The sequence below is a fragment of the Epinephelus lanceolatus genome, chromosome 2, assembly GCF_041903045.1.
Source record: "Epinephelus lanceolatus isolate andai-2023 chromosome 2, ASM4190304v1, whole genome shotgun sequence".
Taxonomy (NCBI): Eukaryota; Metazoa; Chordata; class Actinopteri; order Perciformes; family Serranidae; genus Epinephelus; species Epinephelus lanceolatus.
In genome coordinates, this window is record NC_135735.1 from 2,381,263 (window position 1) to 2,408,658 (window position 27,396).

Below are 27,396 nucleotides of genomic sequence, written 5' to 3' on the forward strand. Positions count from 1 at the left end.
TAAAAAAATATCTGTTTACTGTTTCACAACTTTTAAATATTCAAAGTCAGACAAAAAAGTCAATAATGATCTTTTATTTTTTTAATTTATTGGTCTAAAATTACTCAAATTCAAATAAATACTATGTCTAAAAATGCTGAAACCAGCCAATGAAATATTCACCACGTATTTAACGGTAAAATTCTTCATATTTGCAGAACAAAATCAAGATGTGTGGGGTTTTTTTTAAATAACTTGTGGTAATATTTCTGTCCTGCATCAGCAGCTCAGCACCAATCAGTCAGTGTAGACAAGGAGGAGGAGGAGGAGTGGTGAAGTCAGGGTCAGTCTGAGGAGTACAATGCTCCTCCACACACCACAGCACATACAGTGTGAGGGAACATGAGCCTCTAAATGGCCTTATTCTGCATGAGTGTACGGCTGACTGTGTGACTGTGGCTGATGTGTGTGTGTAACGCTGCTGCAGGCGTTGACACAAAGCCAACGACTGAGGAGACGGTTTCTCTTGCTGGACCTCAGATGGTTTGATGACAGCTGAGTGACGCTCAGGATTAACGACACTGTGACCTCAGACTCACAGCCAGGATTCATTTTCTCACTGCGGTTACGTCTCATCACAGTGGCCTCATTTATTTCTTCTTCTACTGACACACAGAAAGAGACGTCAGATGTGAGAGTCATGGTCAAGTGTTCAGATCCTTCAGCTTCACTTAAAGGAGAAGTTACACAAGGTGAAGGAGGACTAATGTAAATGTAGAAAAAGTTGTGTGAAGCCTTTTGTACGGTGGCCCAGAGAGCTCAACACACCAAAACTTAAAGGTTCTGTTTAGCCCCATTTCCACCAAGCAGTCCGGTTCAGTTCGGTTCGGTTCGGTTCAGGTTGTTTCCACCATAGACATATATACGTAGACACCGCATCGAGCGCTGAGCCGTACGTCAACCTCGCCGCCATATTGGATGTGGCAAGGCTGCGCTGTAAACTAATACAAGTGAATGGACTTAATTTCATAAAGCGCCTTTCTACAAAGAAATTTATGTTAATGCCTCTCGTTTATTCATTCACACACACACTAATATACTTGGGAAACAGTTAGGCACCAAAAACAATGTATTTGATCTTCTCAGATGGCTAAGATAAGAACTTTATTGATCCCACACAGGAGCAATGCACCTTACATCAGCCGAAAAACAATACACAGTAGCCTATACATATATATATATATATATATATATATATATATATGTATATACATATATATATATATATATATATATGTAGCCAGGAAGTTTCCACTCTGAGAGAAGCGTTGGAAACACAGGCAAGCGTGATCGAAGACCAGGGAACAGCTGCGGCTCTGGATCGCCGGATGACGGACTTGGTGAGGTGCCATTGCCATGGATCGCCCGGCCGGGCCCGTGGGGCTGGTGCTGGTGCTCGGGATCGCAGGAGAGGGAAGCGCCGGAGTCGGCGGAGCCTGCTCGGCAGTCACTGGGGGTGACAGCGTGCCCCCAACTCCTCTCCCCAGCATGGAGTACCGTTCTGAAGGAAGGGAAGCGCAAGCCTCAGAAGCCCCAAAAGTGTAATTGTGTAGGATATCTGAGTCACCAAACAGCTTAATTTCAGCGCTTGCAAATCCTGCCACGAGTAGGGTTAGGTTCACCTCAAGGCTTTGGAACCTTTGGCGTTTTAGTTTATATGCAAATATTTGCTATTTTGTATCTGTCTGTCCTTTTACTATGTCTTGTATTTTTATTGTAGGCCTACTATACTATACACACACACACACACACACACACACACACGTGTGTATATATATATATATATATATATATACATATAGCCTATACTGTGCATTGTTTTTCGGCACTACCTTGTTCTCTATAGCTGATGTAAGGTGCATTGCTCCTGTGTGGGATCAATAAAGTTCTTATCTTAGCCATTTGAGAAGATCAAATACATTGTTTTTGGTGCCTAACTGTTTCCCAAGTATATTAGTGTGTGTGTGAATGAATAAACGAGAGGCATTAACATAAATTTCTTTGTAGAAAGGCGCTTTATGAAATTAAGTCCATTCACTTGTATTAGTTTACAGCGCAGCCTTGCCACATCCAATATGGCGGCGACGTTGACGTACGGCTCAGCGCTCGATGCGGTGTCTACGTATATATGTCTATGGTTTCCACAGTGTAAAGTTGTGGATGGTCCCAACAGAAGCGTTCCTTAGCGTCCCCATGTTTGGTCCCCCCTCTGTTGGGGTACCTAGCACACAGATCTGGTACTAAAAGGTGGAGCTAGAAACCCTGCAGTCTGATTGGTCAGTAGAGGACGCTCACTCTGGTTTTATGTAACCTCTGTTCATACATCAGTAAACTACAACTATAAAATGAAAGAGAAAAAAATAACTTCATTCACTGGGCCAACTGCCGGCAACTTTTAAGGTGGAACGTTAACTTGTAATGTTACTCAATGCATGAGTTGATGACGTGAATCCATCAGCACACCTTAAATTTCACTGTGACAACTTTGACCATCACTTTAGTTTTTATATGACACACACTTTTAGTAATGACTTTAAAAATATAGATGAATTTGGAGCGGATTATGTGAAGGTCATATATTCTAATCCTCACTTCCTGTGGGCTACAGCAACACTAAACCCCTGAGCTTGCCTGAGAAGGACTAAATGCACAAAGCTGCTATTTTTAAATATCCCATGGAGAGAGACTCTCACTGCAGCCTGTTCTATTTTGTTGTGAAAATGTGGGCGTGCAGCCTCGTTCTGTGGACGATAAACCAGGTGCAGACTTCCATCTGTGTCACCGCTGATGAGGAAATACAGCGAGTGCTGGACGGAGCAGTGAGTGACAACAACCCCGCCCACATTTAAGAGGACTGTCTGAACACACCGAGGGTCTAGGTACCATGTCTGAAGGCTTACTGCTAGTTCCACAGGGACTGGACTGAAAGGGTTTGGTGGAAACGAGGCTTAAGTGACCCTCATGAAAATACTTTACACTAATGACTAATAGCTTATTTCTGTATCATGTTGAATATCATTTCTGGCATACAACATTCAAGTAAAGTTTTAATAGGCTACAGTAACTTTTACATAAGACAAAGCTTTTTTTTAGTTAGCTGTTAGGATAAAAAAAAAAACATCACGTCTGTATTGCAATAAACTGGTTAATTAAATCAGTGAGGTCTGCACCCCAAACAGACTCTGGAAGTCTGCAGAAAGTCTGATTTAGGCTCTTGTGGACTGGATGAATTGTGGATTTGGAGCACTAAGCACTCCCAGAAACACACCCAAAAGTCCATGAGTATTAAAGTGTGGTGTAGTCTGGACATTTGGATTCAGGCTTACTGTTGGCAAAGTCACACCATTTGTCATAATACTTGAGTTAGGATCCTGTTAGCTGGTGAAGTTTTGGCAAGTTAACCAACACACTATCAACTGGGACGTACTGATAGCGAGAACATTAGTGAGCAAGAAGAATTTTTGGCAGTTTGTCAACAAAAAAGTCAAAGACAAAAGAAGTTTGTTCAATAATTTATGAAAAGAATTCAAATATAAACATCCCAGAAATATCTTGCACTACCTGCCTGTGTATGGAAAACTAGAGCCACAATAGACATGTGTCCAGGTCTGTAAAATACAACCATTTGGTAGGTAAAGCATACTTTCAGTTAGTACTAAGCTCCACAGATCATTTTAAAAACATAGTCCACCAGTTCAACTCCATATTAGATAAAGACATGTCCACTCCCAATAAAGTTTAGTGTTCAGACAGTTTGTCACTGTCCCACTGTCTCGTCTACCACGACTGCTGTTTGCTTAAAACCAGGTCATTTCTCATTAAACAGGAAGCTCAGGTTGACTGACAGGCTCTGACTCAAGGTGCACACAAATAAATTCTGTCGTACCACAAAGATCTGACATCAGTGATTAAAATCAAACACGTACCCAAATCTCTGAACAGACCACAAAGCTATGATCAAAAATTAAAAACATTTATTAAAAACTAGAAGTTTCTCCACAGATTGAGATCAATCTAAAATAAAGTGCAAGTGAAATGTCCACTGATAAAATTTAAAGCTGACTTCAAGGATTGTTGAGCAGAGGAGCCGCCATGTTGGTGATGATGGACGACTTCAGCTGAGGGATGAGGCTGATCTTCATCAGCTTGCTGCTCGAGTACTTGTTCCTGACGGCCTGCAGAGGAACAAGCTCACTTTAGTTTGCGCTCAACACAACATCTTAACATGTTTCCTGTCCGTCGACTCACCTGGAACTTTGTCTTCCCCCCGTTTACAGTCACCACATTTTTGGCGATGTGCTGCATGATGGGCTTCAGGTGGGCCGCGTCGTAAGTGGAGTAGTGCTGCTGAGTGGGAGACTGAGACGAGACGGCCAATTAAAGAGCAGCAAAGAGAAACATTACACACATTGAACACGTTAAGTCTACATGTTTGTTTAACTCCAGAAAAAACTCACCCACGGCAGCCCGTCGACCAGCAGCTGGGAGAGACACAGCGCAGCAGCAGCGACCTCAGAGGGTCGATAGTGCACCATGTCGTAGTCGAGGAGGGTCAGCTCCATCAGATACTTGGCCAGCGTGTGTTTCTCTACGTCAGACTGAGACACAGACAACATGGAGGCCACTGACAACTCTGGTGGACACTTCACACATTTTACTAATCTCTTCTAGTCAAAGAATGGTGTTTAAACCTGCTGTCTGCACACAGTCTGTTCACGGCAACTGAAGTCTACATATTTAAAGTTCAAGCTAAAGACTGATCAGCTTAATACTGCAGGATAAGAAAACCTGCAGCTGTTCATGTAACCAGGTCACACTGAGAACTGATGGAGCTCCACATCCTTGATCATTAAATTATATATCGTGGTAAATTCATGGCTGAACTCACATTCGCCACCTTGGAGGCTCGTCTCAGGAAGTGTAGTGGAAGAGGACGTCCCAGCTGAAAGTTGAGCGTCCTCAGAACCAGCTGCTCCATCTCCAGAATCTGAGACTTTGTGAAAGCGTTGTCTGTGATGTAGGCGAAGTCTCCGACCTCTGGAGCGTACATCTCTTCATATTTACAGGCCACCAGCATGGCGGTCACACCAACCAGCTGCAGCTTCCTGCGAGAGACCGGCTGGACCTGCAGCACGGCGGGGAAACGTTTTCACACAGCTCACAAACACAGAGAGAAAAGAGCGTTGAGACGGTCGTTACCTGGAGGAAACGATCCAGGATGGCCACTGTGAGGTACAGAGTCTCCTGCAGCAGCTGGAACCTGGAGTGAACCTGGACCAGCCAGTCCACCAGAAGAGCTCGCATGCGTTCAGTGATCTCATAACCCTGCATGTAGTTGGCTCGCACAGCCTGCTGCGCCTGAGGAGACAGACGTTGATGTCACACAGAGCAGTGCAGGGTGGGGGCAGAGAGTTGGGCGGATGGAGGGAATAAATTACCTCCAGGACGTGCAGATATTTGTAGATATCTTTGACGTATTCTGAGCAGAGCTGCGGCAGGTCTGAGTCCTGCTCGTCCACGTCCTGCACAGTGAGCAGCACCTCAGAGAACGCCTGGCACAGCTCCTCCTCCTCCTCCTCCTTCATGGACACGTCAGCTGACTCCTCTGACACTGGGGGGAGGGGATCTGCAGGTGCTGCGACCTGGACTGATGGAGGCACCACAGGTTTCACTTTCTGGGCACAAGATGGTTTGGCTTTGGTCGCTCCGGTCCTCTGAGGAAACAAGTTTAATGCAGATTGATTCAGAAATGAGGTTCTGAGTTGTCGCTGTTGTAGAACTATAGTCCGACTGTAAAAATTGTGTAGCTTATACAATGAGTACAGAAAATATTTTCACATTTGTCAGTTAAAATGTGCATCATACGTCTGCAGCCTGACACCTTTTCCTTTAAACTGAGACCAACCTCAATAGAAGGAGGTCGTCTTGATTCTGCCTACGGATTCTACATCCAAAGGGATGTGTCTCAGAGAAACAGTAAACTAAACAGTGGGTGGAGTGGACTGATTTGTTTGCCTTCACGCCACACCGCAAAGTTAAAGTAACAATATATTCAAAAATATCCAACTTCACAGGAACTTAAATCTTTGATAACTAAATCCAAACGGATCCTTGTCTGTTTGTGTTGAATCTTCCAGGTGAGCGGCTCTTTAACGAGCGTCCAGCAAAAACTCTTGAACAAACTTCTCCTGTTGGAGACAAGATGCATTTTATTTCAGTGAATTAAACCCAGAGCTCCTTCTGTCAACCAGTGGCATGGAGAAAGTTTTAAAAGTCTGCCTGTTCGGTTTCAGTTGTTGTGTCATCTTTTGTTATCAAAATTGAAAACTAAATAAAATCTCTTGAAGAAAAAAAAAAATAAATCCAGCTGCAGAGTAGACACCTTGTGGTTAAACATATTAATGAATGCACCTTTAGACCTATCAGTAATGTTGACAGGATAATTTTATTTGTTGGGCAGCGTTACCTTCATTATAAGGCTCAAATATGTTTTGCAGCTCCAGACAGATTTTTTTTTTTTTTTTGGCCAAAAATGTCTCTTGTAATATCAGAGGCTGCTGATCCCTGCTGTAAAGTGAATCAACCTGTCCTGCCCTCAGATGAGAGGCTGTAGGTGTCAGAGAGTAAAACATCAGTGAGCTATAAACTGAAATGTGAGCCGACATTAAAACCTTTAAGTGTGTCATTAATGATTCATGTTGAGAGGAAACTGAGCTGATGTGATTCACAGCTCTGAGAACAAGTGAAACAACATGAACCACAGCTGAAGGAGTAATAAGAGCACATGCAGAGCAGCTGTTGAAGCACACAGTGATGTTCCTCCATCATCATGTTACCTTGGTGTTGACTGCTGCTCCAGGACGGTTGGTAATCTCTCCGAGAGCAGCTCTCCTCACACCTGCGGTGGCTTTAACCATCTTCAGCGGGTTGTCTGCGGCCGGGAGCCGCTGAAACACACACGGACACTAAAGTCAGACACTCGGCACAAACTCCACGAATGTTTCCTGCTGGAAAAAGTCAGCTAACAAACATGAGAACAACACAGGAGAACAACGAGCCGAGCAGGGAGCAAACACAGCTCATGTTAGCTAACCATGCTAACTGAGCTAGCTTACAGTTTACTCACCGCAGCACGAGCTTCCGCCACAGACGTCATGTTTACCGTCAACAGACACGAGACCGAACCGTGACTTAAAGAAACGACACGGTGATTTATGTTCAGCTCAGACCGACACGAGTTACCGACGAGATCCGTGGACACCGATTTCTGCAGGTAAACAACATGGAGACCTGCAGCTTTCAAATAGCGCTCCGTCAAATCTGATTGGATACAGCTTCGGGAGAACGCTTCTGATTGGCTGAAAAACCAATGAGGTCAGAGGTATGGAAATTGAATTTAAAATGATGAAAAATAAAAATATTTACTTATGATGTATTTATTTATTTATAAATGTAATCAAGTTATTAAATAAACAGATAAATAAATAAAAATAATGAAATTCTCATGAACATTTTTCAAAAGAAAAATATGCTTTATTTAAATTTAGATAAACAACAAAGGAAATAGAGGACTTCTCAAGCACAACTGTGAAGTGAGTATTTACATTTTATGCTGCTGGTACTATCACTTTTGAAGCCAGGGGTGTAAATACAGACTGTGCAGGGAGGGCAGTTGCACTGGGGCCCATGAGGTGGCCCTCTTACAATATGCATGACAGAAAACAGGGACTTGTGGGTAATTCAGATTGCCAGCTTAGAAATGTATGGGTTTAAAAAAAACTCAGTAAAATAAAAACTGGTGCCATTTGCTGGACTACATGCCTTTCAAAAGGCAAACCATCCCCATCATGTTTTTTTTTTTTTTTTTTTTTTTTTTTTTTTTGCGTTTTTGTAGAATCATCAGGAGCAATCTGTAACAAAACATGTTATAAAAATATATACAGTACAGGCCAAAGGTTTGGACACACCTTCTCATTCAATGCGTTTTCTTTATTTTCATGACTATTTACATTGTAGATTCTCACTGAAGGCATCAAAACTATGAATGAACACATGTGGAGTTATGTACTTAACAAAAAAAGGTGAAATAACTGAAAACATGTTTTATATTCTAGTTTCTTCAAAATAGCCACCCTTTGCTCTGATTACTGCTTTGCACACTCTTGGCATTCTCTCCATGAGCTTCAAGAGGTAGTCACCTGAAATGGTTTTCCAACAGTCTTGAAGGAGTTCCCAGAGGTGTTTAGCACTTGTTGGCCCCTTTGCCTTCACTCTGCGGTCCAGCTCACCCCAAACCATCTCGATTGGGTTCAGGTCCGGTGACTGTGGAGGCCAGGTCATCTGCCGCAGCACTCCATCACTCTCCTTCTTGGTCAAATAGCCCTTACACAGCCTGGAGGTGTGTTTGGGGTCACTGTCCTGTTGAAAAATAAATGATCGTCCAACTAAACGCAAACCGGATGGGATGGCATGTCGCTGCAGGATGCTGTGGTAGCTATGCTGGTTCAGTGTGCCTTCAATTTTGAATAAATCCCCAACAGTGTCACCAGCAAAACACCCCCACACCATCACACCTCCTCCTCCATGCTTCACAGTGGGAACCAGGCATGTGGAATCCATCCGTTCACCTTTTCTGCATCTCACAAAGACACGGCGGTTGGAACCAAAGATCTCAAATTTGGACTCATCAGACCAAAGCACAGATTTCCACTGGTCTAATGTCCATTCCTTGTGTTTCTTGGCCCAAACAAATCTCTTCTGCTTGTTGCCTCTCCTTAGCAGTGGTTTCCTAGCAGCTATTTGACCATGAAGGCCTGATTGGCGCAGTCTCCTCTTAACAGTTGTTCTAGAGATGGGTCTGCTGCTAGAACTCTGTGTGGCATTCATCTGGTCTCTGATCTGAGCTGCTGTTAACTTGCCATTTCTGAGGCTGGTGACTCGGATGAACTTATCCTCAGAAGCAGAGGTGACTCTTGGTCTTCCTTTCCTGGGTCGGTCCTCATGTGTGCCAGTTTCGTTGTAGCGCTTGATGGTTTTTGCGACTCCACTTGGGGACACATTTAAAGTTTTTGCAATTTTCCGGACTGACTGACCTTCATTTCTTAAAGTAATGATGGCCACTGGTTTTTCTTTAGTTAGCTGATTGGTTCTTGCCATAATATGAATTTTAACAGTTGTCCAATAGGGCTGTCGGCTGTGTATTAACCTGACTTGTGCACAACACAACTGATGGTCCCAACCCCATTGATAAAGCAAGAAATTCCACTAATTAACCCTGATAAGGCACACCTGTGAAGTGGAAACCATTTCAGGTGACTACCTCTTGAAGCTCATGGAGAGAATGCCAAGAGTGTGCAAAGCAGTAATCAGAGCAAAGGGTGGCTATTTTGAAGAAACTAGAATATAAAACATGTTTTCAGTTATTTCACCTTTTTTTGTTAAGTACATAACTCCACATGTGTTCATTCATAGTTTTGATGCCTTCAGTGAGAATCTACAATGTAAATAGTCATGAAAATAAAGAAAACGCATTGAATGAGAAGGTGTGTCCAAACTTTTGGCCTGTACTGTACTTACTCTACATCACCTATAAATAAGCTATAAAACTATTCAATATAATGAATAATTCTGACAGACATTTAAAAAAAACTCAAAAGAATCTCCTTTAGAAACATATCTGTATAGCAGGGCATGTACAACAACCACAGGACTAACATCTCACATAAATGGCATCAGTTATAACTTACCTGATAAAATATCCACAGAAGGAAAATGGCAAAAAGATCTTGGTTGTGTTTTCAGTGAGGAGGATTGGCATCAACTATTGGAACAGGCACAGATTGTATTTATCTCCACGAACCACAGGCAAATCCAATTTCATATATTTCACAATACATATTACATGTCCTTCAGGCTACAGAAAACTGACAGCAACATTTCGCCCTTGTGTCAGTGATGTAGAGTCAGTGAAGATAATGCTCATGGGTGCAGATCCTGGGGGGGGACGGGGAGGACATATCCCCCCCAAATTCTGAAAAACACAAATTGTCCCCCCCAATTCTAAATAGCTTAAATGATTGAAATTGAACAAATGTATACAGTAGTCCTATATACTGGGAGAAAGGGAAGATGATGAGGAGAAATGGGAATCCGTGAGAGGCGAGAGATGAGAACATGAGTGGTCATAACATGCCTGAGACCCTGAAACTAGAAGTAGCATTAACTAACAGCGGAGCAGTGAAAAGGAGGGTGATGGCTGGTTCCATGTACTACTGGCTGTTTAAGAGAAATAAACAGTAAAGGTGAGCATATGATTCTCTTTGTAGTGCTTTTTGAATGACTTGGTGATGGTGATGAGCCTCTATGAAATCGTGAAATATGCTGGCAGTCTCAAGCGCTCTGTGGGCATGATTTGAGTGCTTTGTTCAACCTGCTGCCTCTTTGATCCGGCCCTGGACAAGGATGGATGGATGGATGGATTGCTGCACACCTGAAGAAATATTATATAATGTCAGAAAAACCTTCAACCTTTCAGAAAATTTGGGACCCTTCTTCAGATTTATTCAACAACAGGGATGTGACTCTTCTGTAACTATAACTTAAACTTTAACCTTTATGTTGATTTGTTATAAAGTCTGTCATATTCATATAAATGACAGAAAATGGAATGAAAATGATCCATTTCCTGAGTTTATTAACACGTTTGTACATCAAAATGTCCCTTAGGTTTAGTTTTAGTACATCCTCTGTCTCTCTCTCTCTATATATAAGGAATAGTTACAGTCTCTTTTCTTTTGTTTTTGGATGAGTATTTTTTGTATTTTTACTTTTTCTTTTTTGAAATAATGTTTTCAAATGCACAAATGGAGACCTGACACATTTTGACACTGCACCTGTCCTGCACTGTAATAAACAGCATGTTAAAAATAAAAGATTTCTTTATTGTCTTATCTGTCTATGTTGCTGTTATCCAATGCCAAGTCTCCATTTGATCATGTGACAAGATGATAAGATTACACAGTAACTAGTTTAGGTTCATAAACAGTAACTAACGTGCACTTGGGCCCATTTTAACAGCCTGACGCCACTGTTTGAAGCCAATATCATAGTTTTTACTTCTTTGCATTCTTTCAGGAAAAGTTACTTTGCAGATTCAGATTATTTGAAATATAAACCTAATTAATTCTGATGTATAATTGTGCATTAAACTATCCAGCAGCACATAAAGTGATCAAAGTTACACCTTTACCAGCTTCGTGTGATGAAAACATTTATGCACAATTGGAATCCAGTAATAAACATTGTTCTGAGATGGGCCATTCTGCATGATGAGTACTTTTATTTTTCTACATCAAGTATATTTTAGTGCCAGTGCTTTTGTACTAATGCTTAGGATTTTAAATGCAGCACTTTAACTAATTAATAGAGGGAGGAAGGGAACAGCAGCCATGTTGATGGTGCTGCTGGTCGCCATCTGTGACTGTAAATGTCCAAAGAACAAAGAATGTTCTTGTTCCAGGGTGGACGGTAAACACCTGCGAGATCAGGATAAATATTAAAGATTCAAACAGCTGCCAGATAACAGGTCAAAAAACAACATTTGTATTTACCCCCTTTGGTTGATACTGAACAGTATTTGTGCTGACTGTTCTTTCTTCATCAGCTTAACGTCTGTTCAGTGCTGATCAGGTGGTGTACCAGTGATTTACTGGAGCTTATTTGTTTGTGTGAAAACAGCTGTCAGCTGCATCTGGAACACTGATGACAGTGAATCAAAACAGTTAAGTTGTGAGCCATAAAACCAAAACAAGAGCTGAAAGACACTAAAATAATCTGTGGCAGTGCGGTCACCAGAGGAATGTGTTGGCATTGTACAGTTCTGCAAACCACGAATATGTTGCCTTTGCATGTTTAATACAAATCATTTCAGTATTTCCAAAGTTAAACAGTATGTGAGCTGACTTTGTCATCACTGCAGGCCACAGTTTGACGCCTCGTTTCCACTGACACGTGACTGGTGTCCGTAGATATGTAAATATGCAGACGATGTTTCTACTTTCCAACACAAGGAAGTGCATTTCTTTACAGATGGATAGAAACCTGATAGAAACTACCTGTAGCCATGGGGAGGGAGAGGTGGCCCACTCCTTCGCTTCACTAGGTTTCGCAAATTCACCACCTGGAATATATTAAGTGTTCACTGTCCAGACGTGAATTTTGAGAATCTTAGGGAAGCAGAGAAATGGCCCACCTTACTCTGGCTCTGAACTGCTTACCCTGACAACATTACCCTGACCCTAACCAATCCCACTCCTCTTGCTTAAACCTAACCAATCCAACCAACGACGGCACCGAGTAATAGCCAATCAAGCGAAGCCAAGCCAAGTGTGGGGCAGATTATTCTCTTGGTATCCTATGATTCGCAAATTCGGGTCCAGACAGTCAACACTTACCGTAGTCCAGACAGTGAATTTGCAAATCCTAAAGCAGCGAAGGAATGGCCCACCTTACTCTGCCCCAAATTGGCTTCTCCTAAAATTCTTACCCTAACTCTAACCAATCCCACTCCTCTTGCCTAAATCTAACCAATCCAACCAACGAAGGTTCTAGCTAATCAGAAGGAGCGTAGTAGGGCGGATCATTCCCTCGCTATCCTAGAAGCTCAATTTTGCAGTCCAGACACAGAATCTATTGGTAGTTTTTTCATGATTTCTCTTAAATAATAAGGTGCCAATCAATGTTGTTTTGACTCTAAAGGACCACTCCCAGAAACGAGGCGAGCAATCAAGCTTGTGTGTGCATGTTTTAAGGCAGCAAAGCGAACAGGGCGCAGAAACTGTCAGAAATACCGTGAGTATATGTTACGTCTATGGCTTGGAGCTGAAAGCCACATGGGAACAATAAACAGATGAGAAATAGATTTCAGCAACCCAGTATCTAGAATTAATGTTGGCATTGTGCATTTCTGCAAACCACAGATGTTACATTTGTACGTTATTATGTAGATGATACATACATACAGACTTTAACAACTCTGAAAATCAGAGCTCACGTGACCCCTACGACTCTGCAAGGGTTCACACCCACACAGGGTTTAAAGCTTGCAACTCTGTACCAGTCATTTAGAACTGAAGAAGCTTCTTGGATGAGAGGCAAAACGTCTTCAAGAAACGCAAGCAAGTCCAGTTGCCTACGATGTGGCACTTACGATTACCATGACCTGGATGACTGAGAATCTTCACAGACATGTAGACGATAGGTTGAAACTTTATGTTTCACCATTGTTGTGGTCCACAATGAAAAAGGGGGGGATTTCCGCACACTTAAATTTGCACTAAAATTCACATTTATTGCTTAGCTTTCGGTCAGTAAGACCTTCATCAGAGCATTGTTGTGGTAAATGCATGGGGGTTAAGGTTTAGGCACAATAAACATTTGGTTATGGTTCGGACAAGATCAAGTTTTGACTTAAAGTACTTGGTTTTGGGGCACAATCCCTGCTGGAACCACTTTTTGTGGCACTATGCCGGCAGGACACACGGCGATGAATCGCCAACAAGCAGCAGGTTTTATTGTTTGTTGGTCTTTAACAGTGGTCTGCAACTTGGCAGGCGTCTTGCCCAGGTGTCACACCATCCACCATCCCCTCCACCTCCTGACGACAGTCAGCTCATATACTGCTTCACTCAAGAGACGCTGATATGAAACATGCAGTTTTTACGTATATGTGGTCTGCAGAAACAAACAATGCCAACATTTTTTGCTGGCAGCTGAGCTGAATAACACGATGTTAGTTTTGGTATTTTCATTGGATTTCTTGACAGTGATCATACCTGTGACAGACGCTGGTGAACAGAACATATTTGCACTGCTAAGACAGAAAACAAAAACCAAACTTTGACGTGAACATCCAGCCGACCTCAAATCAGTCTCAGGAAACAAGAGTCACAAAGAAACTTTATATAGTTTTCAAGTATTCAAAACTGTTAAATAAGTACAAGATGTGTTCACATGATTTACATATCGGACAATATATGAACTGTCCATTTTTAATTCTCTTTACGTTTCCCACTACCCACGCAACACGCTAAAATGTCCGCAAACTATTCACATTTGTTTTTTCTTTTTTTTTCTTCTTTTTTTTTAAACTTTTTGAATCAATTGGAAATCTTGACAGCTGTCTATTGGACAAAGACCACACAGACGGTACACCTGGAACAGTTTACAGTGTAGGATGGAGACGTCCGACGAAGACTGAGCCAGGTTCAGAACAGGTGAATTAGCTGCTGGTGATATGAACAGTACATATTAACACAAGGAGAGGTGGGTTAACATTCGATCTCAGTTGATCCCTTGATCTATTGGACAGTTCGTTTACTTCCACACAACAAAAATTAAATAATATACAGAAGGACTGACGGTGGACTTGAAGTGTTTCAATATTTCAAGGGGGGAGCAGATGGCTTAGCATTGTCACTCTTCACTCTTCATTGATTAGTTACAAATTTGGTCTAAATGTGTCCAAAAGCTCTTTAAGGCACCTAATGCTGTTGGATAGACAGTTTTTACTACCTTTTTCTTTTTGCAAACTAAAAGCTGAAACATGAGCTCCTGCAAAGAAAATAAAAACAACTTAAATAGGCTACAAACACAACTGATAAAATGAGTAATTCTACAGAATTTTGGGCCTGTTGAGGTTAATGCTGCCACCATCTACAGATCACGAGTTACACAGGACAGAAACTCAAACAGAGGTGAGGAAATAAAAGTAGCACCATAGAGAAAAGAATACATGATTCTACACTAGTTAACAACATTTCAGACAATGTGATTTTTTTCCTCCCCAAACTCGAGTGTCGATCTTCCAAAAATCTGACAAGGTAAATATAAAGTGAGACTGGACTTGAATAACAGTTAAGCTGAGGGACGTGAGCCAGTCTTTCTGTACATTACTTTTCAGATTTTAAAAGCATATAGGTAGCCTTTACGTATGGATTTGGTTTGATTTAGGTTTTGAACTACCACGTGTGCCATGTTCCCATTATACCGCAGCTCCCAACACAAACACTCGTCCATTTATTCTCTGATTATAAAACCTTGTGTGCTTTAATTTTCTGGACTTCTGCAGCTTAATTGATTTATTTACAGCGCCCTGGAGTCGATTCACTGGAAAAATAAACATTGTGCAACTCCATTATATCGTTCATGTCGTGACTGTGAGATGACTGCAGGCAAACTGAACACACACTGTAGGTGCACATATATAATGTTCCTGAAACAAACCAGATTTTCTCTGTCGTGAGATTATTGTGTACGACTCTCTCTGTGGAGAAAAACAATGTTTAACACAATCATGATTGATCTCTATGGAGAGAAACATGATTAACTCACACAGTAATTAATGTTGGATCATTTATGAATTACTGAAATTCAAGTCAGTCCCTCCAGGATTTTGTGATCGCAAGAATTTACATAAATTCATCCAATTCCCGTAAATTCAGCGTGACCCCCACACAGTGACAGGGCTAACTGTTAGCATCACACAGCAAACGTTACCTTGCCGGTATGAAATTGAAGGCCCTGACAAACCAAGCCGGTGCTTAGCTGTTGGTCAATGTTGGGCTGCCATCAGCATGATTATCATGATCACCATTAGTTAACAGAACAGAAACTGACGTGGGGAAAGTAAACAAAGACCTAAACTCAAGAGGAAATGAGATGAAAAAAAAATTGGTCAAATTATTTTCCTTTATCATTATCTGAGCTAATGGTTTGTGTTATTGTTCACCTCAGACTGTAAATATGCTCTGGTTGTGTTGTTAATGTGCTGACTGGATAACTGGTGTTAAGACGGTCTTCCCGTTTCCCTTTTTGAATGACGAATACAGACGACTGCTGTCCACTGGTGTGTGTTATTTCGTCTCACGCAGGCGCAGAACATTCGTGCTACTCGGCCGTCAACTGAAGTCTTTGCAGTATATTCACAGCAGGGGGCCTTCGCTGTGCCTAGTTCTCTTTATTCAGTTTGGGGTGTCTGATGCTAACTGCTGCTGTGAAGCTTCTGCCCAAGCAGCAAAATATGGCGAGTAGGGATGAGATCATGTTGTGATCTGTTGGCTCATGCTAACGGGCAAAGAAAGCAGGAGGAGAGCATCTCATGGGGGCGGTCCTTAAGCGCTGCGTCGAATGGCAGCAACAGTTGATCGTCGAGTGCGTTAACATGGACATGAATGACCTGCTTATGATCAAGTTTTCCCAGGGTCTCCCCACACATTCATTTATTTGTGGTAGCCTGCCGTGATTAAAACATCTGCTGCCACGTTTTGATTTTCTAATTTTGGAGCTGAACCGTTCATTAGTTGCACTGTTGGAATATATAAACTGTGTGGTTATTCATTGCTCCACATTCTCGCAGGGCAGAGCGTACTCTGACAGAGTAGTTGGAACAGTAGGGACAGACACCCAGTCAGCTACTGCCACACCTAGATTGAAATTGTGTTGGAAACACTGTTTTCAAGTATCCCGTTTATTCTTATGAACACGTAAACACCATTCTGTTGATGAGAAACCTGAATATGCTCGCTGGAGTACTGCTGAAAGAAACCAGGATACATACGAGGAATATAAATGACTCGACTTCTCTGTGTTCACATAAACACCATATCCCAAATATGATCATACCCAGAATGAGCCTAATTAACAGGTTATTCATGTCCATGTAACCGCAGTCGCTGAATGTTCATAACAAAATGCTCCAAATTAGAGACGGTGTCACGAGTATTTTGCAATTTGAATGTGAAAAATGACTAAACATAGCAATCTTTCAGAGAAGCTGCTGTGATATCAGACATTTCGGGCCGCAACAGTGACAAAAACAGCGCAGGAAATCCTGGAGGGACAGTCATGTGGTTCTTCACCAGGAGAACTGCTGGGATAATGACAACATGGCACCTGAATCCAAATGAACTGACTGACTGATCTTATAATGCCTCTGGACCAACCACACCATACTGTTCTCTCAGCGTGGTGGTTCATCATCACACGAAAATTACAAACTATGAGACAGAAATCAAAAGTTCAATAAAAACCTGCCTATGAGACAGAGGGGATAGTCACCATACTGTACACTTTCTACAATATCCATGTCCATTATGAATATAACAAGTGCATTCACTTAAAGGAAGAGTTGAACTTAAAACAAATTCTCGTTTTTCACTTCGGGCCAGATTATTCAGAAACAACACGACGAAGCAGGGCGTCTCCGCAGGTTCCTGCAGGTTACATTTAGCATCATATGCAGATTAAATGAGCTGGGTGAGTAAACTTCAGCTTAATTAATATAATTTGCTTTTATAAGAACTCAAATTAACATGATGAACACAAGTGAATAACAGAGATTTGTTTTAGGTCAACAGCACCTTCTAGTAACGTTCATTCAGGTTCTTAATTTTTCAGCAATTTTTTTTGTTTTTAAATTACTGTACTTCTTTTACATCAACACAACAGTTGATTAGCGAGTCATCGTTATTTACAGGGGGAAGGTGGGAGTGATGAGCTCCACAGCTTATGCATTGAGCCTCAGAGACTGATCCTCTCTCCTCCTGGAGGAGATATCGATGTCTATGGAGTCTTTGCCCACGATGAGTCGGAGGCGCTTTGCTGGAGGAAGTGGAATGAAATCGTCTTCAAACTCATTGTCGAAGTAGTCGTCGTCATCCTCCTCTTCCTCGTCATCGTCATCCTCGTCAGACGACGGCTCCGCCAGGACCTTCTGGGTCCGATGTCCACCGTTCCTGGCCTCCAGACTCTGGCCCATGTCCCCGTTATAGGACATCTGGTCCGCCTTTGTCTGGGATATTCTCCGTGCATCGTCCTCCCTCTTCAGCTGGATCTTCAGCTTGGTGGCGTTACCGTGGACCACGGGGGCAAAGCCGTTATTCAGTTTGGCTATGTACGAGCTGCCTTTGTCCTTGTCATGGTCCTTGCTGAACTTAATGCTGATTTTGCTGGAAGAGGCCGAGTTGACCGTCGAGGCAGAAAGGTTGGAGGAGCCAATGGGGTCGTTGGCGTCATTGGTCTTGCTACTGCTGCTGTCCCTCCGCCGGCGGAGCGTCAGTTTGGGGATGCCCGTGTTGTTCTCCAGGATCAGCTGAGCGTCGTATCGTGTGATCTGACGCTTCTTCTTCCCCTTGTCCTGTGATCGGCAGCCACTCTTACCCTTGTCCCTGCGGAGGGATTTGCCACCGTTGGAAACCCCGTTGTAGTCCCTGTGCCTGTCGGCGAAGCTCAGCAGCACATTACCACAGTCTGAGAAGTTAGCGGCGTGGCCAGCAGCCACCGGCATGAACGGCTCACCGTACGAGTCCTCACGTTTAATTGTCCGCTCAGTCCTGAGCCGTGTCAACCGTTTCCGCCTGGTGCATGAGCCTCTTCTGGCGTAGCCAGTGTCCAACGCCGGTGGCTCCAGTCCCACTCCGTGGCGGAGGTACTCCTCCATGTCAGCTGGCTCTGTTTTAATGACCACTCCACCAGGGACTGGGCTCAAGCCATCCATAGCACTGGGCTCCAGCTTAAAGCCAGCTGCCGTTTCCTGGGCTTTTACAAGGGTCCGTGTGGACCTGCGAGTTCTGTACGTCGAACACTGGCTGCCCTCGCTGCCTTGCACATGCAGATTGCCATTTTCTTTGACAGCGTTGCGGGTGAGGCAGCCCCGCTGGCCTAATGTCTGCTGCACCAGTTCCTGTCCATCCTTCTCCTTCTTCACGGTGACACCTTTACACAGCGACACCTTTGAGTCCCTGAGACCCAGCTGGCAAGTCTCTCCTTTGGCCAACGCCTTGGGCTCCGCACCCCGCCTGCGACTCCGCAACTGGACTTTACTTAGTGAAGGCTTGGATTGGGATTTTAGTCTCTTTGGTACCCTGTTATTGTTAACACGACCTTGTTTTGAACATGAGGTAGTAAGGGCTCTGGACAAAGTCTGTCTGGATTGAGTCCTGTTTTTATACTTCAGGCCAGATGATGATGATGTTCTTTTTCTGGCAGCTGGTGGGAAAGAAAAACGTTGCACATTACACATCCGTAATATTCTCAGACAGTCGCCTACAGACATTGGCTGGATATTTACCAAAAATATGATATTTTTGACTCAACATTAATAATATAACAATACTGAGAATGACAGAATGCTTTCAAATGATTGGAAGAATCCCCGACATCCCTGTTCATCACTTTACAGCATTAAATACTAATACATGTCCTGAATCGATACCTTTACCACTCTGCACTGCCACATGGGATTTCTTCTGTTTCCCCAGTTTCTCCATTTGTGATCTGATCCTACGCAGTAACTACGGCAAAAGCATTAAATATTTAGGGGGCTCTTACATTGATGTGTTTTTGGCATTTCCTGAGAGTCAACGTCGGTGTGGGAGCCTACAGAGTGACTGTCTGAGCTCCGGTTTCCTTCCCCCAGCTTCTTCAGCCTGTTGAGCCGCTTGTCCGTCTCCCGCAACCCGTACTTGCTGTTGATCACCGGCACTTCCACTGGCAGTCCAGCTTTGGATTTGAAAGCACCAGTGCCCCGTCTGTACAGCAACAAAATACATTATTAAGAGTGAGGAAACTGCAATGATTTTGCTTTACTTGTGAGTGAATAGCACTGTGTAAAGTTCAGTCTCATGTATTGGCTCAACACACCTGAAGGATTATATTTTCATGAAATTCTTATATTGATATTAGGGTTGCAATGCTATGAGATTTTCCTGGTCAACAGTCAAAATATTACACTTTAAAAGGTATCACCGTGTTACAGAATTATTATGATCAGTTAAAATTACTTTTAAAGGAAATAAAAGGGTCACTTTCGGTTAAACAAACATTTTATTAATATATTTGAAACTCAAATGCATTTTTGAAATGGAAGTTTGTGTAAAAAGATTTCCTTTTGAAAAAAAAAAAAAGTTTTCCTGTCTCTCTGTTTCTCCATCCAGTTGTATTTCTTTTAATACCGTAAAAAAGCAAATATACACAGTACAGTAACGATCAACTTTAATATCATGGTATACCTCGAAACCAGTGAAATTCACCAATCTATAACACTGCCATCTTAATTAACAGCACATAAGACCCTTTTAAACTACAAGAACTTCCACCAATAACTAGGAATCTTTTGCATTCTGACTGCAGGGACCAGGGTCTGAATTGATTTCTGGGGACATTATTTTAACCTCCCAAAAGTCCCTGATCAGATGCTAGTACGTCCTCAATGTACAGGAACTTTTGGGGTGGCGTTTGCCGGGCGACCGTTGCCGATTGGTCAAACACACACAGCATGACTGCTTCAACCTCTCTACTGTCTCATTCATAAAACAAGGAAGTAATTTAGTGTCGATTTAGGACCATTTTAGGACAACAAGAGAACATTGCTCTCTGTTGGATATCAGTGCAAGTAAAGACAGACTTTACTGTCAACTTCCCCACTGGTTTTTAAAAATACAGAGAGAAACCTGAGAGAAAGAGACAGCGCTGTGGTGCTGTGAGAAAGCTGGAGAATGAGAGAAGCAAACAATGCTGTTTTACACTAAAGCAGAAATAAATAACCATCAAACAATCAACAGATGATTTACTGTAGAGACGCATCCTCTTAGTTTCATTTTCTGTCTCTGCATTTCATTCATTACATCCAACTTGCAGCTTTACTCTGCAGCATGTCAGCAATATCGTCAAAATGAAACAAAGTCTGGCGTGTTTTTTAGATGAACCAGGCGGGCACACTGAACCTGCCACCAGCAGCCCTTGTCCTGTCATGTTGCTTTTTCATTTCAGTGGTAGAAACGCAGATAACAACGAGCTGAAGGAACCTTTTAGTTCCCTGAAAAGTCACAGGAACTTTTGGGGGAAACACAGACTCATGATGCACATGTAACATTTTCATCACATTCTGTATAGTGCGTTTGTTGTCACACCTACCGTTCACATGTATAGCATTCACAAAATTCATTGTTTTCCCCAAAAAACCCGTCTCCGTAGTAACATGAGATTTCCTCTCCAGGTTCAATGTCCCTCAGAACCTTCACACAGGCTGTGTCCCGTCCTGTCGACACAAACTAAACCAAAAATAATGTTTCAGTACGTTTTTATTTACAGCGCTTCTTACATTCAACAGCAGCTCATCCAGAGATTTGTTAGAAGACATTTAAAACACCCACCTTGCAGTTTGGTCGACAATCTGAAAAAAGAAGACAATGAAATTCATGTCATTATTAAGAATATTGGATATTTAAAAACAGTATTTTTTACAAATCCCCCACAGTGAGGCAACTCATCATGTTGTTACAGCTCTAACAATGCCTGATCACCAGAGACTATGACGATTAGTACCGTGATTGATAAACGCAGCTGGTCCCAGCCAGAGCTGCGCACAGTTCTTGCGGGTTGAGTACATGACGCTGAAGTCATTCTCCCCGTGACGGAGCAGCATGTTTTCCTCGCTCTCTGAAAGCTCAGCGATGCACCCCACCAGATACTCGATCTTGTCATTTCTTTTCCTGTAAAACAACACACAGTGGAATGGTTGGTTACACACAGCAACAGCAGGCTGCATCACCGTGTGTCAAAGTGTTTCATACACACAGTCAGATAACTGCTGTGTATCCAGAACAGCCTGTGTGTGCAGGCTATACAGCTAATACTCATGCATCCAACCAATCACTGGGGGACAAGGTAGAGACGTTCAAAGATCAAGGTAGGTTTGGTGGGTGGGGGCTAATGGGAGTAGGTGTTTGTATAATCATAACTAACAGGTGGCAGCATGTCCTCACCATTCCTTTGTTGCCACAATTTTAGCTCCATTTTGCTCCGATGAATAGCGATTACAAGGGAGAATCTCAAACCCGCTGTCTGTGGCAAACATCCGCAGATACACAAATACCTGTGCAGAACATAAAGTTAGTCATCGGATCGTCTGTGACGCTGGAGGGAAAAACAGTGAAGATGATCTTAGATAAGATTTATCTTACATGTTGCTTGAAGAGCTTTTCTTGAGCTTTTGTCTTGTGGAGAAAAAGATTTCGGGACCAGTCTCCAGTGGTCAAAGCTCTGAAAGCTTTCTCCAAGTTGTCGTGTTTCTTGAAGCGCTCGATGACCTCCTTCAGCTCCTCCTGTCTTCCCTTAATTGGTCGAAATCTGTGAGGGACGCATTAACGGCACACGACAAATTTGACAATCAGAAACAGTAATCGAAAGATGGACTTATACTTGTGTGTCAACTCCATGTCTACGCTGTAGTCTACACGAGCGGCCTACGCTGTGACAAGCATTTATACTTGTGTGGTGGTGTGTCTGTGTCACTCTGCAGTTACACCTCCAAAACACTAGTCGGCGGCAGGGTTACTGTGAAGTGCTGTAAAGTTTAGTTGATTCAAAACAATTATAGCTTGCAGGATTCACAGACAAATCATTTGTTTTTATCCGGACACATTTTCTGCACAAATACAACATGCTAACGTTATTAGCACAAGCCTATGGCATTTTACATTTTACACAGCCCTAATTTTGCGTGTGATGAAGCTGCTGACCTGGTGTTCATCTTGTGAGTCTGAAAGCCCAGGTATGGATCCAGGATGAGGCTGGTGGTCAGGTCATCGTTCTCACACAACTCCTTGGCAGTCATTCCAGAGGAGGGCACATAGCGCCTCTCTGCCTCCAGACTGGCTGCATTAAACCCTGTGAGAAACAAACACAGACAGGTGTTAACGTACATGACAGATGAGGGAGCTTTACATTCATTAACATAAACACGTTAAACTCACTGCGGCTACATCGCCGGCTTCTGTTCTTGTTGTGGCGCAGGGATGTCCGCTGTGAGTGCTGAGAGCGAGTCTGGCTCACAGGTTGCTCGCTGGTCAACTTGTTTCCGTGTCGTCTGCCATTTAATACCATGTTCTTGGATTCGCCCAGCCACTTCATGCCCACAAGCCCCCTGGTCCAGTTGCATTTAGTCTCCGAGATGAAGAAACACTCTTGAGTGGGGAAGACTGGGGTCTAGAGTTTGAAACCTGGAGGCAGAGCAGACGCAACAAACATTACTGGGTGCCAAGAAATCTAATGAGTTTACACAGGCTGAATAAATACTAAACAAAATGGGATGGAAATGGGCAGGTGGATGTGTTCCCAGCTCAGAGACTGCCAAGGAAAAAACAAAAACACGACTATCATGAAACTAACGAGATGCACAGGAAAATGTTGGCACTGTATGTTTCTGCAAACCATGGATACGTTACATCTGCATGGTTAACATGCATCATACCAACTTTTCTAAAGTGACATAGTGCATACTTTGACTTTACTTTCGGGGATCTAGGTGAGACACATGTCAAGGTGCGAACCACTCTTCAAGACCAACAAACAACGAAACTGGCTGTTGTTTCGTGACCTATCGCTGTTTCCAGCAGGACAGTGCCATGAAAAACAGGATCTTTTTCTGACTTGTGGTTTGCAGAAATGTACAACGCCAACACTTCTAATGGAGACTGAGCTGCAAGATGTTTTCACCACATGTCACTTGACAAGAAATGAAACTTCTCTCAATTAATTAGGAATACTCATCATCAATCAATCATCTGCCCTGTTCACACTTCACACTAAGTTGCATCTTGGCTCTGATCATAAGTAGAGCATCTTTAAAGAGTATATATGAAATTGCACCAAAATGCCAGAGGACACACAAGGATGCAGTAACTCATTCAGAGACAGTCAGGGTTTCACACATGTAGCAGAGTGAACATCGAAATCTCTGATCAGTTTGCAGGACTGTCCAAACAACATGTGGATACAGCTCAGTCAACTCACTGAGTCAGTTCATAACATTTCCATTCCTATCATAATTGGTTACATTGCACACCTTCTGGATTATTACCTCTGCACACCACACATACTCTCGTTGTATTTTTTTTACTGTTAAAAAAAACTGTGCAGCTCTTTCATTTTACAAACAAATATATTTTTTACAATTGCACATATTTTTCATATTTTTATTGTGGATTTTTCTATTTTACTGACACGTCCTGTCTGTTGCAATACTTGCTTCTATTTTTTTTCTTCATCATATTTATTGACATACACATGTTGAAACACCGAGGCTAATTCCACATTTGAGAAACCTCCTTGGTAATAAACCTGATTCTGATCAACCAAACAGCTTGGACAGAGTGTTCATAAAGTGTGGTCCCAGTCAGTCACAGCAATCGCCCAGTGAAACCATTAAAACTCTACTGACAGGTGCTGAAGTGCAAAATGTGCCCAGCATCAGTCAGCCCGCCCAGTGGTGACTGCTGGTGTTTACTCTGTGGCAGGCTGAAGCAGTAACTGAGTACATTTATTAAAGTGGTGTACCTAAATACAACTGAACAAAACTGTGCTTGGTATTTCTATTTATTTCTACTTTAAACTTATACTCCACTACATCACAGAGGCTTATACTATTCTTTTTACTGCACTACATTTATTTGGTAACTTATCTTATTTTGCAAGTTTGGATTATTAATATAAATCAACTCTGAAGTTCTAACAATTAAGATAAAACTACCTAGCAGTATATAAATCGGTTAAAATGAGATCCACCTTCAGCAGCTGCAACATTAAAGTGATGAACACATTAATGCATCAATAATTATAAGCCAGTAATATAATAAACATTATACTGAAACGGGCCATCCTGCATAATGAGTACTTATATTTTTGCGACTTAAAGTATATTTCAATATCAAGACTTTTGAACTTGTGCTCAAGTAAGTTTTTGAAGGCAAGACTTTTACTTGTAATCAAGTATTTTTACACAACTGTATTGCTACTTTTACTCAAGTAAAACTACTGAATACTTCTTCCATACACAGAAAAGCAGTGTTGAGGAAACAAGTTAAAAATGATCCTGCAGCGCCGCCCAGTGGTAACCCCAAATACTGCACCGACTCAAGTGCAACGGCCACCACACATCACATCAAGTATGGCTGTGCTCATTTATGGATCATATAAATCACATTATCACGATCATGTTAAGAATGACGTAAAACACACCACACAGTATTTATACTTAAGTCATAACAGTAATGTAGTTTCCAAACTCAGTTTTTCATGCACCATTCCTAAAATATGTGCATCTCATCTGTCACTGTCAACATGAATCCTAAATACTGTGTGTACAATAAACAGACATGTATTCATGCTCAAATCAACTGGTTCGTGTGTCTCCATTCAGTATTTATTTCTTGGCACTATTTCTATTGTTTAGAACCTACAGGACACCAAACATGTATATAGACTTACTATTCTTTCTTTATTTATTACTGTTGGTTATTGTTATGTATGTCTTTATTTAAAGACTAGTAAACACTTCTTTTCACACACTTGTGATCATAACAGTCCCGTCTGTTCTGTGTCATTATTCGTGCAGCTTTATTGTCCTTGTTTTTAGCTGTTATGTCTATTTCTGTGCAACTTCACTGAGAGCAAAACAAAAAGCCGGAGTCAGACCCCATGTATGTTCACACACGGTTGGCCGGTAAAGACTCTGATTGCGTCGCAAGGAGCATCATCTCATTTATAATCGATGTATTTAAAGGCTTCGCATTTTTAGCTACATGCTAACGTTAGCCACCATAAAACCACAACACGCCACAGGGATCAGGAAAAGCTGTGGAAACCCGGAAGGCCACACACACGACAGCTGAGGCCGAGATTGTATCATAGTTATCAATTACAGCTTTGCATTGTTTGCTAACTGTCGCCTCTCCACCCATGTACACTCCGTTAGCATGGAGCTAGCCACCGAAAGGCGACGCCGGGGAGATGCTCGGCCGTGTTGGTGGTGGTGATGGTGGTTAGCTTGCAGCAAACGCCGGCAATAAGCCACAGCCAGTTACCCACCAACCTTAAAAACATTATCAGTTAACCCGTAGTTCAACACAAAGACTGAACCAGAAATGTACACGGGTGGTGATATTTAACGATAATACACCTTAACACACTCACTCCACATCTCAAGCTGCCTGTTCCATTAAGCCCCCTAACATCCAACTACTGAACCCCTGAAAGCCAAACGTTTATTAAATGTATCCCCCGGTATTTAGACAACAAACACTAAGTGACATTAACGTACTTCTTAGGATGTGTTAGCCTGCTAGCATCAAACTTAACTTCAGGAGGCTAAGTTAGCTTCCGTCAGCTAGCATTAGCAGTCAATAGAGCTACACAACAGTCGATAAAAACACAACCCTTTCTCAAATTAATGAGATGATGTGCATCAAATATTCGACGACAATAGCCGATATGTACCTGCACACATGTCCCGGTGCCTACCTGCAGACCCCTGGACCACAGCAGGCTAACATACGCTGCATTAGCTTGGGTTGTTTGATGTGGAAGCCATTAGCTAGTCACAGGCTAACAGGCTAAATCTATCATTTGTAAGCGAATTAAAAGTTAGTTTGTGTGCCGATACCTTAGCAGACACGATCTACGGCGGTCATCGGAGAAAGCGTGATAACCGGAGGCTCGGTGCAGGCATTATTTATCATCTGATGATAGCTGGCAGTTAAATAGCTGAAAGCATTTTCACGCGTTGGTAGCGTTAAATGTCTCGAGTCGAACACAGCGGCAGAACCAACAGAAAATACTCACAGGACTGATTGTGTAAAAACAATCACGAATTAAAACTCCTTCAAACTAATCCAAATTTGGCACGACACCCTTAAACGAAAATATCACAGGAAACACATTTCTTTTTTTTTTTTTTTTTTTTTTTTTTTTAGAAATTAACATTAAAATTCAAGATGGCGGAGAGAGCCAGAGAAAGGCGCAGCACAGACATCCGCCACAAGAAAGTAGATCCAACAAATACGCAGCCGATGTCGTCCGTCGGGACCGAAATGAGACACAGTGCTTGGGGATACGGAGTGGAACTTTGAAAGTGAACCTTGTTCTCGAGGTTTTGCAGCTCGTTTAAGTTGAAAATGTCGAAAACCGTTATCTTAGTTGGTGCCAGTAATTGTCGGATGTACACAAAAGTAGTGCTGCATAAACAAACCTCTTTACGCTTCCTAAAGAATCCAACGGTGGTGGGCAGACAACAGTGAGGTTCTGCCTGCTCGGTTCTACACAGAACCTCTCTACAGCAGGCTACAAGTGAACTTAGTACCACATCTAGACCTTATATACTTTTCCCTTTTACTGCACTATTTACCTGATATCCATCCTCTTCAATTCCAAAGTTCTCCCTCCACAGAGCCTATGGTTCTGCATGACTATGGATCCATGCAGAACCTCACTGGAAGAGGCTACAAGTGAAGTTAGAACCACATC

The 27,396-nt window shown here is 42.4% G+C and overlaps 2 protein-coding genes across 3 annotated transcripts; both read right to left on the minus strand.

The window, feature by feature from the left end:
* Positions 1-3,993: 3,993 nt before the first annotated feature.
* On the minus strand, positions 3,994-7,334 carry LOC117251020 (G2/mitotic-specific cyclin-B2-like). The gene is made up of 8 exons (XM_033616974.2): positions 7,166-7,334; positions 6,876-6,986; positions 5,478-5,753; positions 5,239-5,397; positions 4,928-5,164; positions 4,497-4,637; positions 4,288-4,398; positions 3,994-4,214 (listed from the first exon to the last, which is right to left on the minus strand). The coding sequence occupies exons 1-8, from the start codon at positions 7,193-7,195 to the stop codon at positions 4,104-4,106; spliced, it is 1,176 nt and encodes a 391-aa protein (XP_033472865.2). The 5' UTR covers positions 7,196-7,334; the 3' UTR covers positions 3,994-4,103.
* Positions 7,335-13,977: 6,643 nt separating this feature from the next.
* Positions 13,978-26,863, minus strand: kmt5b (lysine methyltransferase 5B). Of its 2 annotated transcripts, none has more exons than XM_033622883.2 (10): positions 26,716-26,863; positions 22,851-23,096; positions 22,617-22,764; positions 22,059-22,224; positions 21,861-21,970; positions 21,421-21,587; positions 21,249-21,268; positions 21,010-21,146; positions 19,426-19,625; positions 13,978-19,083 (listed from the first exon to the last, which is right to left on the minus strand). In XM_033622883.2, the coding sequence occupies exons 2-10, from the start codon at positions 23,005-23,007 to the stop codon at positions 17,603-17,605; spliced, it is 2,586 nt and encodes an 861-aa protein (XP_033478774.1). In that variant the 5' UTR covers positions 23,008-23,096; positions 26,716-26,863; the 3' UTR covers positions 13,978-17,602. The 2 variants fall into 2 exon arrangements, with proteins under 2 accessions (XP_033478774.1, XP_033478782.1); XM_033622891.2 differs by lacking the exon at positions 26,716-26,863 and adding an exon at positions 26,537-26,704.
* Positions 26,864-27,396: the final 533 nt, after the last annotated feature.